Below are 16,720 nucleotides of genomic sequence, written 5' to 3' on the forward strand. Positions count from 1 at the left end.
GCTTGCTCATTCATCTAATATATGCCAATTATATTCAATTTGCCCAACTCAAATGGACTGCATCTGCATGCTATTGCTAGCTAGTAGCTTGCATTGGCTAGCTTCCAATTGTCTTTTGCTTGCAACTCTCTCAACTCCCTTGGCAACTTTGCCTACTTCACTATCTCTCTCTTTATTGTAGCAAGCTACTCTAGCAAAGCCCAAAAGGAAACGTATGTACTAATGTACACCACTACTTGAAACTCCCAAATTAATTAATACAATTAAGGTACCAACACATGCTAAGACAAACAGTAGACCTTAATGAATATTCCCATGCTTAACTAAATATTAATTACCACCCTCTCCCAGATTATAAATTAATTAATTGGAAGTACACCTAAATTGCAGTGTTCATATGCAATTTATGGATCCCAAGGGAAAAAAACTCTGCATGCTTTATATATACAGGGATGTTTTTACAACAGTGCCACTGATGAACAGAAGTAATTAAGCTATAATTAATCTAGGACTAATTAAGGACACACAAATTAAAAAAGAAGAAAGGAAAAGGTGGACAGTACGTAGCCGGCCATTACATTGCACCCACTCCCTTAATTTCCATGAGAACAATGGCAAGGCATTGCATTGCATTGCCACCACCTCCTTTTTCCTCATCACATTTCAGACAACTCCCACCACTCACTCCCTCACTCACTCACTCATGCACACATTCCAAGTGGTGGCCAAACTTTAATTTCTACAGACACAAAATTGATTCCAATTTCCAACGATATGTATATTCATGTATGTATAAATGTCAATCAATATACCCTATACATAGTTAATCTCACAGAAAAGAATCGAAAGAATCAATAGTATGTTACAGTTTCCAGCTGCTTGATGTACATGCATGCCAAGAAACGAATTGTGAGTAAACATGTATGGTGATTAATCCCCCAGAAAAGAAGAAGAAGAAGAAGAAGAAGAAGAAGAAGAGAAAATGATCAAATGATCAGTGTTAATCACGAAAAGAATTGATCTTGATGCCGGCGAGCTTAGCTTGCTCATGTCAATAATGGCAGCCGACCAGGGCGGCGGAGGAGGTGAGCAGAATTGGCTTCTTGCCGTCGTTGAACTGCCCGCCGAGAGCCAGAAGCACAGGTGGCGGAGGCGGCGGAGACACGGACTCCTCGTCGGACGGCGCCGGCAGGTTGAGGTCGAGCTCCAGGTTGATGCTCGTGCTTCCATCTTTCTTGGTGTCCGCGGTGGTGGCTGTGGTCACCGCGCGCTCCGGCGGCGCGTGCAGCGGCCGGTGGCGCCGCATGTGCCCGCCCAGCGCCTGCCCGGAGCCGAACTCGGCGCCGCAGATCGAGCACTCGTGCACCCTCAGCTTGTTGATCATGCTGCCGGCGGCGACGTTGCAATTGTTAAGGCTCAGCACGGTGGTGACGTCCGGGACGACGGCAGGGACGGCGGCGTCGGCCTGAGGCGGTGGTGGAGGTGGTGGCGACGATGTCGTCATCGGCGGCTTCGACTTGACGACGGTAGTGTTGATGGTGGTGGCGGCGTTGGCGTTCTCCTCGTCGGCGCCGGCGAGGCGAGGCTTCTTGTGGCTGGCGCGGTGGCCGCCGAGGGCTTGGAAGGTGGGGAAGCACTTGTTGCACGTCTTGCACTCGTAGACGTAGAACCCGGCCCTGACGCCGTCCGCCGTGGTGGCCGCCTCCGTGTACTTGCGGCTCGTGTACCTCTCGCTCTTGACCACCACCGCCGGCGGCGGCGGCGCAGGCGCGGCGACCACCGGAGGCTGCGCAGCCGGAGCCGGCGCCGGCGCCGACGGCTTGGAGTCGACGACAGCGGCGCCCTGCGCGAGGAGGATGAGGCAGTGCGCCATGTCCTCCTCCTCGGTGGTGGTGCTCTCGGCGGACGACGCGGGCGACGCCGGCGCCGCGTGGTGTCGCGGCCTCTTGGTGCGCTTGCGCTTCACAACGGCGGCGGCGAGCTGCTGCTGCTTGTCCTCGACGGACATGTCGGCGACGAGCGCCAGACCGCGCTCTCTGTCGACGACGTCAGCCACCTGGTGATCGGCCTGCATGGCGATCGAAGCAACCAAGAAACGATCGCTGGACTTGGAGAAGAAGAGATGGAGGAGACCGACCACAGCGATGAATGGCAAGAAAGAATGCGAGCTTCGCTTGGCGTATTAATGGAGGAAGAGAGAGAGGGCAAGCTCCAAGCTAGGTAGGCAAGGAGAGAGAGAGAGAGAAGACGAGTAGGAATGGCAAAACCTAGCTAGGTAAGCTAACCGGCTAGCTTTGCTTCTTCTTCCTCCTCTCCTTCTTCTCCTGTGATGTGTTGTTGGTGACTGGATGTGTCTTCTCTTCTCTTCTTGTATACAAGGAGGCTTTGCTGTTGCTTTGCAACTCTTATAACCTTCCACTCTAGAGAGAGAGACACACACAAACACACACAATTAATTAGGACAAGAGAGAGAGAGAGAGAGAGAGTATGTGTGTGTTTGTGTCTGTGGTTTAGTTTAATTTGGTGGTTAATTAGAGCAGCAGGTGAATGCTATTGTTAGAGGGTTAAAGTGGTGTAAATAGGCAGTGATGGGGTTAACTGGTGGCCAAGGAACGGGCACGCCGAGAGTGTGTGTAAAAAGCCCATGGATTTTAGCTAATGCCCCCTCTTAATTACTTGTGGACGATTTTGATGCCTAGCTAGCTCCCCCAGTAATTACTAGCTAATTCACTTCATGTGCAAAATATGGTTCAACGCAATTAATAGGCAGCCTTAATTTAGCCCTTTCTTGTTTTCGAAGTGCTTAATTGGTTACCACCCTCTTGTATTAACCATATCTTCGTATCAGAGTGTGTTGGGGTAGGATGAGGTTGTGCTGCCTACTCAACTAGTAGTATTATTAGTAGCTTGTAGTTAGCATAACTGTTAATGCTTTCTTTCTTTTTTGGTGATGAATTATACCGAAGAAGAAGAAATTAATATAAACAGGATGGATTGGAGTAGCTAGAGGTGACAACATGTTTGCCACTAGTTAATTTATGTGGTCATGGACAGAGATTGAAAAGGATCCAAGTAGGAGTGGCGAGTGAGTAATTGTGCTGTGCGTGGTAACAGCTAGGCCAAGAAAGAAAAGAAAGCATTCAGGCAAGCAATCTCAATATTCCCTTAGGATGGATGATATGCATGTATGTATGCATGATTCCTGGGGTGATAGTGTTACACTTGCAAGGCTGTCTTTGAACCACAAGAGAAAAAAAAAATGGTCTGCTTTTGTTTTGATCTGCTTCTCATCATCTGCACATATATATGTCTCATACTATTTATTTTCATGTTTAATAATTATTAGTAGTATGCTTTAAAAATTAGTAAGAAAATGTGTATGTGAAAGTCCACTAAATTGTGATGGTTTCTTGATAATTGAGATGTTCATTTACTTACCTGGAACAGTTGTGTTTGGCAGCGAATTCCACTGATCTGATGATGAAGCTATAGACATGAACAGCTAGTTTTGCTTGGCAGTTGGCAACTAAAATTAGGAGGTAGTGAGGTAGTGGTGGTGCAGCTGCAGCTGTCTCTACTCTCCATTGGCCACACAAAAATACCTGCAATTTGTTGTCACTTGTCAAGTACTTGCATCATGTATCCTCCCACACACAAAGTCAGTTGATTTTTCTCTCTTTTTTGTTTCTCTTGGGAACAAACCATCACAATTGTTCACCTGTTCTTTGATTGCATTGCATTGGCTAATAATAATAGTCACTTGCTTTTTAAGCTAAACAAAAAGATAGCAAAAATTGACATCCTTTGATGCAAATGGCACAGCTACATAACTAGCTAATTTAATTCGATTGTTCTTGCTCTCTCTCATCCCATCTGAGAAGATCCTGATTAGTTAGTGGTCACACCCAGTTTTGTATGTGATTTTCATTTCTTAGTTCACTGGATCTCACTAGCTAGATTTGGTTTAAGCGATACTAAGAGCTGCTGCTGCTGTGGCTGCCCAGTCCCAATCAAGTAGGTCGCCCTCAAAATTAATCAATTGCCACACCCTAACCACTGTTCCCGTACAACGTATTTGTACATGATGTGTATGTACATGTCGCCTAAGAACCATAAAACTTTCATATACACAGTAAACACTGACGTGGCTTAGCTCACAACCCAATTTAATTATACCAAGCTAGCTCATCGAGTTGTTACAAATGCATGTAGTAGTATAAATTTCTGAACCTTAATTAATCCCATCGAATTTAATCTTTTTAAGTTGAATGAAGAAGCGAGTGAGTATGATCTTTGTGTTATTTGTGTGAGACAAGTCAACGAGTGAGAGGGAGGAATGGGTGGTGAGTAGCTGATTAAAATGATGATTCTTGACGTGATGAATTGTTGTTTGTTGTGTGGGGCAACAAGGAACTCTAACTTAGAAAAAAAAACAAGAGAATTTAATTAAGTTTGGAGATCAATGCAGCAATTGGATATGATGCTGTGGTGTGGTGGGGGCAAGCAAGGCATCGGTTGGAAGCTGGCCTAGCTTAGCTTCCTTTCTCTCTCTAACGCACTTCCTCTCTCTCTCTCTCTCTGAATCTATTAAGTTCTCAACAAGCACAGACACATGCATCTACACTTGCTGGTCACTCACACTGCAAATGAAATTAATGATCAGTGACTGGCTAAGCTTGATTTGTTTTCTCTTTGCCATAGTTAAGCAGTGCAGAAAAGATAAGTGCCCTTGAGCTTGCCATGATCCTGCCCATGATTGGCAAATTAGCCAAGTTGTCCCTCATGTGGAGAACCCTAGCTTTAAGGATCTAATTAGTGCATGCAACGCTAGTTGGACAACTAGTACACTTGTGTTAGGCTGACCATTATTCATCCAAAAGATTAATTAACAAATCTTTGCACACACACGGCAAGCCACCAAGCTTTCTTCACTTCAGAAAAAAAGAACCTTCTGAAAGCAGTTCAGGTGTGAGAGCTGATGTGATGTCATTGCCTGATCAAGTTAGCAAGGTACTAGTAAGCTGCGAGTGCATGACACTCCTCTGAATAATAAAGCTTTCGGCAAGATTTGTTACTACTACTAAAATCTTGTGTGCCTTTTCCCTGGCCAAAATGCTAATAACTTCTTCACTACATAGGGATCTGTATAAGCAGTGATTCGGGCACACAACAGTGAGAATGAGTTGGGGTGAATTAAGGAATCTGCCTGTACAGACCAGATACAAACACATTCTCTATTATATTATTAAATGTTGGAGAGTCCTCTTTCTCTCTCAATTTAAAATTAAATAGAAAGAATATTGGGTGAGATGAAATGAAACATGTGGTGCAGTTGATCGACACCCACCATGCATACAAACCAGCAATGGATCGTCCAGCTGCCTGTGTATATCAAATACTTTTTTTTATAGGAATATATTAAATATTATGAGAAATAGACTTAACAAATGGCTGAAAGCAAACGGTGCAAGCAATACAGTAGACTTTATTTTCAAGAAAACATACTTTTAAAGCGTGAGCAATTAATCCGTTTCAATAATTCGATAAATAGGAGAAAAAGAACACGGCAGGTAGTAAGTAGGATGGAGCTGAGCTGCCTCACTGATCTGGCTGAAGTGGATGATGAGTGAAGCAGTAGTGGGACACTGGATAGTAGCTGCCTGCAAGTGACTGGGCCACCACTCATCACGTCATACTCATGCTACTAGACAAGAGAGATCCAGTGAGACCACAAGAATAAATTATCACAAAATTGAGGATTATTGTTCAGATGATTATCATGATGGACAAAAAAGAAGAGGAAAGAAACGATGAGAAGGGCACAATAAATGGCGAGACGAGATTCACTCCACATGACAACTACTACTCCCAAAGGATCCCACGCAGCGACAGCAGCTGTATCTTGCTGTCTGTCATATGCTTGGAGAGCCGTCCGTTAATCACGATGCATCATCAGGTAATCAGGTCTCACTGAAAGGGTGACAGACATGTCTTCTCCAATAAGTCAATTAGCTGTTGGTGTTACTTGCATACGCACACGGCACAATTAGCACTTGTGCAGAGTAGCTAGGATCAGGATGCAAACAATTGTATATGTGCCAGGAGGATGATGATTCTTCAGACTTGTTGAGAAGTTAGCCATGAACATGATGATCCATATGCCTGGCTTGCTGATGGAATTGTATGATTGATCCAAGTTAAATTAGTGGCGTGGAGTGAAGGGAGAGTCAATGCTTCATCACATAGAGTATAGATAGGTAGATTGCTGTGACTGCCACCTTAAGATTAAGAGTGTGGCAAGTGTTGGCTTCGCTCATGGGTAACCACCACTCAGTCCTCACACACTGATTGGTGGCCATGCAATGCAAACCTTATTATTCCCTATGCCCATGTGCTAGAATCATCTTTTGTTCCGTCTCAAGTCATTCATGCCTCCTCTTTGCTTCCTGGCTGATGACTGCATGCCTGTTGCTATGTACATTTTTCTAATGATGATGTACAAAGTGTGTGTGCACCGCCTAATGCTCCAGAAACTTAACCACCTAATTAAACTGGTGATTAGTTGGTTACGGACACAAAGCTTAGCAGTTTCTTACAGATGCTTCTCCTGTGGTGCATTAACTTAATAGTTAACTGAAAGTTTTCGAGCTCCAGGAGTTTGCGTCTTCATCCAACAAGGAGTATCGGGCAAAAGTTAATTCTCACTGCTCTGTGAGAGATGGGGAAAAGAGGGAAACTAGACATGAGCCAAGAGAATATAACAAAACAGAGGTTTTATAAGTAAGTCCAATGCCTTATATAGTCCTTTAAAAACCCCAATACCTTATAGGCCATTTGTTACTGGAAATAACAAGGGCCATAATTATTTGCAAACTTTATTTATTAGTTAACATTAATGCAAAGCTAAAAAATGATAATTGCGATAGCTATTTTTCAAAAACCAAGAAAAACATCAAATAGAAAAAAACAGGAAGGGAGTAACAGCAAAGTATTAACTTACATAAAAGAAGATCGGAACCTTCAGGTTGCTCACAGCCAGTAGTAACTCTCTGTTCAGTACTACTCTTATCCAGCAGCACAGGAAAATAGATTCCAGAAAAAAAAAGAAACTATATCTCCCTCCAAATGTGGGTCCCTGATAATGACTTGAAATGAAGGTCAGATAATATCGGAAATAACTACACATGGATAATTTTTGCCGGGATGACCGAAGGAACGGTCACTAGACATGGATAATAATCCCTGACCTTTCTCTGTCCCTCTTTGGAAAAGTGGGCCTGGGATTTGGTTGAACCGACCATATAATATAATATAATACAGTGGTGGATACAAAGGTTTCTTAGTGTACATGATCAATGTCTTTATCTATCCCAAAAGCACATCCCACATATTCTCCAAGATTCACAGGGCAGTGAGTATCCGAGTGTATATCTCACGATAGAGAGATCAAATCCAGATTATCACCAGGGTTAACCTGCTTGCCAAACTTGCAAGATTATATAGTTAGTTCGGTGGTCGGCCAAACCATAATGCGTGCCTGGCAAGCTGGCCATCACTTACTCCCTTTGTAGCTCCCTGCGCACAGCCGATGAACCCTTTTGCTTGCAACGTTGATAAGTAGTGAAGACATCACCCTCATGGCCTGCTTTTTGCTGCAACCTAAGTGATGCTTCCAAAATTAGCAACTTTGGTAGCTACAAAGTCCCTGTTTATCGCACAATTATCACATGCTGCTCATATTTACAAGTCTGCCACTGAGAATCTGAGAGTATGTACTGGGCCACTTAGTTTGCTAGTTGCAAATTAAAGAGAAAACTGCATCTGAGATTTCTTTCAGGCCAATAGTTCACACCTTCATGACCCAACCCTCCAAGAACTAATACATGAGAAATGCATCCCTGGTTTTAATTCAACAAAAGGTTATCTTCTATGTGCACATTTGCTGCTCTAGGACCATAGTATTGCCCTGCAACCCCTTCCACGTATATACTATAATTATAGCAAGACATCGGTGTCTTGAGGCAGAAATAAGAATATCCACAAGGATATATAACCAATTTGCTAGCCACAAAAAACACAAGGTGTCACATGTCCACACAAAATCAGCCGAGTGACTAGTGTCACTGCACAGAGTGAAGTGGCTCTCCCTGCCACTAGGGAGCTGATATGTGGCAAAAGTAGTAAGTGGTACTAGTAGCAGTAGCAGGTGTGGCACCAGAGCAGCAGCAGTAGACGCTGAGGGTAGCAAGGGACAGCAACAGGTAGCACCAGCCCAAGCAGTAGTGGCTGTAGTATAATTTGGACAGTGTATGAGCAATAGCTTGTGGAAGCGAAGGAAAGAAAGCTTTTTTCAGGAGAGGCTGGGATTGAGGCCTATGATGAATGGTACCGTATTCGGTGTGACACTAGAACCAGAGCGTTCCCTGAGTGCGACGCTGCAACCAATCTCCGACACTCACTCAAGCAACTTTTTTTGAAGGCCAGCTGACCTGCTTGGTCCCTGTATTGTGTGCATGTGAAGTGTCAGTGTGAATCAGTGGAGTCCATCTTGTGCACTAGGCTAGCCATCACTTCACTTGACTTCACTTGTGGCCTCATACCGGCCTCGTCACCACCACCCCCACTCCTTTACAAGCATCCTTCTGCTTAATTGACACCTGTACAGTAGGTATAATCATACTGTATTAACGTCATCTCTCAAAGAAATATTGTATTTATTTCAATTATGTAAACAAGAAACAAGAAAATACATATTGCTTCTTAATTCTTAAATAATATGCAAGGCTCACCCCCTACAAGTCATTTCTCATCTGTAAAAAATATAAACGGATAAGTCTGGGACTGGGATGGTTTGGTCTGGTCCGCCTACTTGTGTAGTAGAGGATTGTGCTCTTCTACGCAGCTTGCTGTACCATCAGCTTTAGATATATGCCTTTGGCTTGGATAGATGTGTCGTGTTGAGTTGAGTTGAGTGGTGCTGCCCCTTTGTCAATCTGTGGGCACTCTCACCTTGGCTTAGTACTTTATAGTCGTTTCTTATTTTCCTCCTGGGTACTGTAGGTGTTTTCTCAGAATCAATAGCCTTTACTTTGCGCAAGTTTCATATACTCTTATGTGGATATGTCAAAAGCCGTCAAGGTGCTTTCAGCTTCTTCTGCCCAAATCCTAGGCTGAAGATAGGGGCAATCAAAAGTTCTAATTTATCACCATCTTTTCTTTCCCCCATTTTTAGAGATAAGATCGCAAGTCCAATCATACTAGCAGTACACGTTTGAGAGAGAGAACCTAACGAAACTAGGATGCATGTGCCTCAAATGGGAAAGAGCAGGGCCAGATTTAAAAGCCACTGTCAAGAACTAAGCCCAGCTCAGTTCGTCGATCAGAAGCTTTAGAACTTTTTCTACAGGCAATCAGCAATCTAGCATATATGGATATAACCTAGAACTTGAACTGGGAGGGACCAAGGGGTTTTATGGTTCATGAGTCAGTTCCACTATCTTAGGTTTTAACCTTTATTTGTGTTGTGTGCTCTATGTAATCTGGGCGTGATTGGGATTTTCACATGTGCAGATGTGCTCCATTTGGTAAAAGATACAGATCAGGTGGAAACAGCAGAGGTAACAGATACAAACCGACATAAAATCAAAATGAGATTGAATAGAGGATGCTGTGAATCAAACATGACCAGATACATGTAAAATTTTGAATCAGAAGTAAACATACCTTTTTTTTGGCTTGGTAAATGCTTTGTATAATAGCCTGATAGACAAAGGCAATATCCATGAAGTTAACTACTGCATAAAGATGAATTTGCAGCAGTACATGCTGATCACCATCTCTAATATCTAATTGCCTCTGCAGTGGCCTGGGAAAAGTATCAACGGTATAATGACCTTGTACTGGCCATAGAAAAAGAAGTGAAATATTAAAAAAATTGCTGAAATCTGTTATCAAGCAATTAATTTTTGGTCCATTCAAACACAAAGACATGAACCAGAAAATTTTATGTCGCTGCAACAAATCTGATATATTTCAGCCAGGATCCAAACTAAATGGTATGGCAACATAGGCAAACATACACACAGAAGAGGGGAGAGGACAGAGGAGATTGACATGCACAGAATTAATGTGCGTGTTTTTTTGTGAGGGTTAAGATGAAGGGAGAAAAATGGAAGTATTTCTTTGTAGCAAAGTTTGTGAAAAAACATTTTTAACTTTGAACATCTATACCCCTGAATATCTATACTTGTTATGTGAAAAAGATGCAAGTAAATTTGTCAAAAACATTTGGATTTGTTTTCTTGGACCCAATATACATGAACGTCCCCATTACCACCTAATTCAACACAAAGCAAATGTGCAAGGGCCAAACAGATAACCACAACAAACCAGCAAAATAATCTACTCGTAACTGGCTCCTTTTGTAGGCAAAGAAATTAATGAAGGGTAACGGACAAGAAATAAGTTGTCATATATCCTTCTTTTTTATTTAGTTCAGATAAACAACCCAACCATATGACACCAAAAACGAGTTTGGTTGGATTATATATTATATAAAAACAAATGGCTACCTTCAAAAAACAGTTGTTGCCAGGACTCCACCTACACTCCCACCGATAACCTGTAGTCAGGGCTGTTGCCACACAGTATACAAAGGCCTCAACTGCAGGTTCGTGAACCACCTTCCTCTATCACCAAATATGATCCAGCGAGGCACAGGGTTTCAAATCAACTCTACAAAGCAAAGGTAAACATAAGGGACTATAGAGAAAATTAAAGTATTCACAGGATCACAGATACAATCAGACTTTCACGGCAAAAGAAACCACATCTAGTAAAGCATGACCTACAATACAAGTTGACCATGGATATGGCAATCTTTGACTGCTAGCAACGGTTCTCAAAAAAGATAACTCATATGGCAAAAGTTCATCTAGCAGCTGTGATTAAGTTTAAATATGAAATGAATCTTCTTTTCAAAAAATTGACAGAAGGCTATCACAACAAACATCATTATTTCCCTTATAGACTCATAGTACTAGAAAACTACTAGTAGTAACAAAAAGAAATGTTTTTTGCAGGTAACAACTATACTTCACAGCAGAAATTGGGCAGAAACCAGTAAGCCATCATTTTGGCAACAGTGTATAGAGTTCCACCTCCCCGAGACACCAACAACAAATTGCATAAATTACAAGAATATCAGTCTCTGTACCTGCAGTAACCATTATTGATAGAGTGATTAGTCTATCCAATTTAGAACTGATATTTCAAAGAGCACAGTATTTTCTTTTCCAACCGGAACATCTTTTTCTCCATCTAGATTGTGGGTGCAACTGTGCAGGAATATATGCAGTATAACATGTGTTACAATAGAATCAGCCAATCAGCAAAACTGATCACCCAGACAATATAAAAACCCTCTCAATCAAACCACTTATTACTGCCAGATAAGAGATCAAAACTTCACATTCTAAACCCTGTAAAGGTTTTTAAGTAAACGTTGAGCCTGCCATGTCATTCCTGGTTTTGAGAATGCTCTGCATATAAAATTAAGAGTGCCTTTAGATGGACTGAATCCTTTCTCTTTCATATCTTTGAGAATATTTTTCACCTCAGTTCCATTTCTAAGCCTTGACCATCCACTTACAAGAATATCATAAGTGCAGGATGTAGGATGAACACCTCTCTTTTGCATATCCTTGAACAGCTCTTTAGCTTGAGTCATCATTCCTGCTTTAGTGAAGTCACTTATAAGTGCATTATATGTGCTTACTTTAGGAACAAAGCCCCTGCCCACCATTTCACAATACAATCTCATTGCATCGACTTTGTTGCTTTGTTTTCCAGATCCTGTAACCAGTATGTCATAAGTGAGATTATCAGGTTGAAACCCACTCTTCTCCATCTCAATGAGCACGGTGCCTGCTTCTCTGATCCTTCCAACAGACTCAAGACCACCCAGAAGCGTGTTGAAAGTAGCCATATTTGGTGAAATCTTTTGGTGAAGCATCTGAGCATATGTAGCAAATGCATTATCTAGATGGCTGCTCTTGCAATGACCAAGAATAAGAGCATTGTATGTGATCGTGTCTGGGACAATTCCACTCCCCAACATTTCTTCCAGAACAGCTGTGGCTTTTCTTGTCATTCCATGGTAACACAGAACATGAACAAGAGTATTGTATACGATGATATCAGCATGAAGACCGGCATTCATCATCCATTCATGAATATCCAGAATCACATCCAACCTCCTGCTTCGAGAACATGCTTGCAAAACCCGTCGATGAGTCAGAGAGGATGGACAGAAGCCAGCAGAGACCATCTCATTTAGCAAAGACTTTGCCTTCTCCACTGCCCCAGTCTCAAAGAGACCCACAACCAGTGTATTGTATGTGATGAGGTTAGGTTTTATGGAAATCCTCTTCATTTCATGAAAGAGTTTTAGAGCTTTACCGGTCTCTCCTTTCCTGCAATGTGAAGCAATCATAGTGTTATATGTACATTGATCAGGTTTCAAGCCCATATTTCTCATCTCTGTCAAGAAGGATTTTGCTTCCTTAGATTTCCCAAGCATGCAAAGGCAATTGATAAACATATTATAAACAACAGCATCAGGAAACATGTTCCTGTCCATTAATTCCTGACCAAACTTAAAAGCAGCAGGCATGTTGCCTGCTTTAAAAAGCCCGTCAATCAAAGTGGTATAGTTCACATGATCTAGTGACAGGCCACTCTCACACATATCTTTAAACAATGCCACAGCTTCCTCTATTTTTCCATTCTGCCTCAAACCATTCACCATAGAATCAACAACAAATTTATTTACCTTGACACCCTCAAACAGCATTTCATGGTACACCTTAAGAGCTTCCTCTTGCCCTTGGAACTTGAAGAAACCATCGATCAGTGTTCCGTAGGTCACCACATTTGGATTGATGCCCCTTTCCTTCATCATCCTCTTGAACTCATTTGCTTTGTCAACCGATCCTATTTTAACATAGCCATTGATGATTGATGAGAATGTAACAACATTTGGACTGATCGATTTCTCCTCCATTTCAAGCAACACCTGCTCTGCCTCATCAATGCTGCCAGCTTTGCAGAGAGCATCGATCAATACGGTGTACGTAACACCATTGGGATAAATATTATCTGAAAGGGCAAAATGAAACTTGTCCTTCACTTCACCAATCTTGCCTTGTTTACCCAGCCAGTCCATCAAAGCAGTATAGGTGACCAAATCCATGACCACTCCTCTAGAAACCATCTCCCCCAACAGACTGAGCGACTCATTGCCCCTCCCGGCTTTTGCCAGCGAGTCAATAAGCGTACAGTAGGTGACATGGTTTGGCGTTGCCCCGACCTTGTCCATCTCCCTGAAAAGAGCATATGCTTCCGAGAAGCGGCCGACCCTACAAAGGCCAGCAACAAGAGCGGTCAGCGTGACCACATCCGGCAGCACTCCTGTCCTCACCATTCCCTCATACAAATCGAACGCATCCTCGACCCCTATCGTCCTACAGTACTCCACAATGAAGGGCGTGTAGGTTGCCGCATTGGGATCCACCCCTGCCTCCTTCATTGTGTCCAGCATGCCCCGTGCAGCATCAACCTCACCATTGCGGCAGAACCCAGCAACCAAGGTATTGTAGCCCACCACATCCATTGGCAACCCTTGTTTCATCATCCCTTGGGACACGCCCAACGCCATGGGCATGTCCCCAACCCTAGAATATCCAGCAATGAGAGTGTTCCAGCCGATGACATCCAAGGCAGGGATCCCTCTGCCTCTGAGCAACAGCATGTCGGCCAGACCCGCGGCCGCGTCGACCTGGCCATTCCTGCAGAGGCCCGCGAGCAGCGTGTTGACGGTGACCCGATCGAAGGGCACCCCGCGCTTGCACATTTCAGCGAGCACCGCGAGGCCCCCATAGCCATGGCGAGAGAGGCCGGCGAGCAGGATGTTGTAGCCGACGGTGGTCGGGCGGTGGGAGCGGAGGAGCGCGACGGCGGGGCGGAGCAGGCGGAGGCGGCAGTAGGAGGAGATTACGGCGTTGAGGGAGATGGGGTCGCCCGTGACGGGGCGGAAGCGGACGGCGGCGGCGGCGAGGCCGGAGGAGGCGAGGGCAGGGATGAGGCGGCGGAGGAGGGGTGCGGGGGCGGCGGGGAGGGAGGAGAGGAGGTGGGAGGCGGCGGAGAGGCGGCCGGCGCGGAGGAGGGCGATGGCGAGGGAGCAGAGGAAGGAGGCGTGGAGGGTTTCGGGGCGCGGGGCCGCCATGCCCCCCACCTCCGGCGCCGCGCGCCACCACCAAGCCTAAGCTTATTCTGGCCCAGCTCCACGCTGGTAGGACGCTCGCAGCCCAGCCCAACTGCTAATGGGCTGCACCTGGTGGTGGGCCTCTCCCACTTGATCTGCTGACGGGCCGGCCTTTGGCGCCGACGAGAGGCCCATCAGACAGTTCGGCCCAGCCAAAATCAGTCAGCCAGGCATGCTTAGCTGATTATACAGTAGGATATACTTTTCATTCCAAGGGCACATCCAAAGTCGATTGTCTCTCTATTGCTATCTGAGTAAATGTTATGAGATAAAAAAAAAGAGAAAAGAGAAAAGGTGGTTGCTATGTATGACAACAGCTTAGAATGGACTCTTAGCATTTATTAAAAAAATTTTGTTGCATGTGATAGATAAAAAGAAAAGAGGAGTAATAAAAATATGTTTTTGTTGTAAATCATACATGAATCTATCTTTATAAAATAAATCAGTGTCGTTGATGTAGACGAGGGAAGAGTCAGTCCCACGCCCTACTTTTGAGCGTGCCCTAAAAAATTCTCAACTTCTACCATGAATCTGGAGAACTGACCATCTAGCTTCGCTTTTAGATTTTTCTTTTAATGGAGGGAGTAGTTTGGTCATTTGGTGGTTGTGATTTGTGAATGGGATGGTGCACAGTAGTAAAGCTGATGATAAATGTGCTGTGATTGTAGATGAAGGGGGGATTAAGTGAAGGGCCATGAGTGATGGGACAGAGGATGGTGGATAGAATGTGAAACTGACCCAAAATTTTCTTCCAGCCGCGATCTATCTATCTATCGCATCGCATGCAATCGTAGACCACTTTACTGTATTCGTCACTATTCTAGTAAAAAGTAATTGAGCTCTTCAGGCTTGATGTTTTTCCAAGTCATGAGTTGACCTATCACGGTGCATATATGCATGCATTGTGCATGCTTAATGCCTGCCTTGCATGCTGGCGCCGTTACCTTTATCATATTTTTCCTTTTTTCCGTTTGTCTGATATGCTCTCTTCTTCCCTAAATATTTATCGCCGTTGACTTTTTTATATACGTTTGACCATTCATCTTATTTAAAAAATTTGCACAATTATTAATTATTTTTATAAAATTTTATTTATTGTTAAATATACTTTTATGTATATACATAGTTTTACATGTTTGAAAAAAGTTAAATAAGACAAAAGGTCAAACATTTATAAAAATATTAACGGCGTCAAATATTTATGGATGGATGGAGTATATATTATCCGTGTGTTGATCGATACAGTAATGACATGTGTTATATATGTGTAAGATGCACGTAGTGGCAGAGCTTGGACGGTTGGTTTAGTCGCTATCATGTACATTATCGATAGCCGCCAACGTCTACAAAAGTTAACGGAAAAACCCCAGAATTCACTATTTGAATCAGGAAATGCTCAGTTACAACCAAAACGCACGCCCTAGACTCTTTTAGTTTTTTTATAAGTATTACTAATAGTGTATTGGTTGATACCAACCAAAGTATTAGTTGATACGATATTAGCTAATACTCGGTGGTATTAGACCTGATACCAATGATATATTATATTTGGTTTTTTATAGAAATCATTTCGAATACCATACACCGGCAGCCCTAGAAAATATTGATCACAGAATATACCGTATCCTATCATATTCAGGTTTAACTATGGGCAATAGCGTCGTCATCAACTTAATAATAATAGCTCACCATGTATTACCTCGATCATCCAGTCTGAAATTAAAGAGAGAAAAAGGAAGAGGGAAAGGGAAATATAATAGCGGCGGTCAAGGTCGGTACGGACGACCAGGTTAATAAAAAATAGTAGTACTCCCGTATAGTAGGTCAGCTGCAGCACGTGTCAACGCTGACTGTGTCCAAATCCTCCCACTTTGCAGAAGCGGCCGGCCAGCACAGCTGCAGCCACACTCCCACTCAATTTCGTCCACTACGGTACTCACAATCACCGCCAAGGAACACAACTAGTTCTTGGCGGTTTTATTCGTTTTGACTACCAAGAAAATTTTTTACCCCAAAAAAATTCCGGGTTTGGGTCATTAACAGATCCTCAAGAAAATTCAAGGGCAATCGTTTGGTATTTATAGGAAAAACACAGATGGCATATTTATAAATAAAATTTCTTAGCGATCTAAAAAAAATATTAAAAAATAATCTACGATGAAAAAACCCAAAATTAACTTAAATTTAAAAATTAAAAATTTTAACTTATAAGTATAAGCAGAAATGGAAAGATAGACTATGGGATTCAGTCACTAACTCGTATGATATTTGATTATTGTTGTTAATATTTAAATTTTAGTAAATTTTTTTATTTGTAGGTTAGTTACTAATATTTCCGTCGTTGTTTTCTTGTTATATCAAGCAACGGATTTCCAGTGTAACTTTATTCAAAGTTTG

General features: G+C 43.0%; 2 protein-coding genes across 2 annotated transcripts; both read right to left on the reverse strand.

Moving 5' to 3' along the window:
• Window positions 1-442: 442 nt before the first annotated feature.
• On the reverse strand, window positions 443-2,467 carry LOC102701337 (zinc finger protein ZAT5). The gene has a single exon (XM_040521058.1). The coding sequence runs from the start codon at window positions 2,072-2,074 to the stop codon at window positions 1,052-1,054; it is 1,023 nt and encodes a 340-aa protein (XP_040376992.1). The 5' UTR covers window positions 2,075-2,467; the 3' UTR covers window positions 443-1,051.
• A 6,016-nt stretch (window positions 2,468-8,483) lies between these two features.
• On the reverse strand, window positions 8,484-14,284 carry LOC102701616 (pentatricopeptide repeat-containing protein At5g14770, mitochondrial). Its single transcript, XM_040520657.1, has 4 exons — window positions 11,216-14,284; window positions 10,572-10,734; window positions 9,724-9,899; window positions 8,484-8,657 (listed from the first exon to the last, which is right to left on the reverse strand). The coding sequence occupies exon 1, from the start codon at window positions 14,282-14,284 to the stop codon at window positions 11,474-11,476; it is 2,811 nt and encodes a 936-aa protein (XP_040376591.1). The 3' UTR covers window positions 8,484-8,657; window positions 9,724-9,899; window positions 10,572-10,734; window positions 11,216-11,473.
• Window positions 14,285-16,720: the final 2,436 nt, after the last annotated feature.

The sequence above is a fragment of the Oryza brachyantha genome, chromosome 2 (assembly GCF_000231095.2).
Source record: "Oryza brachyantha chromosome 2, ObraRS2, whole genome shotgun sequence".
In the NCBI taxonomy this organism is placed as follows: Eukaryota; Viridiplantae; Streptophyta; class Magnoliopsida; order Poales; family Poaceae; genus Oryza; species Oryza brachyantha.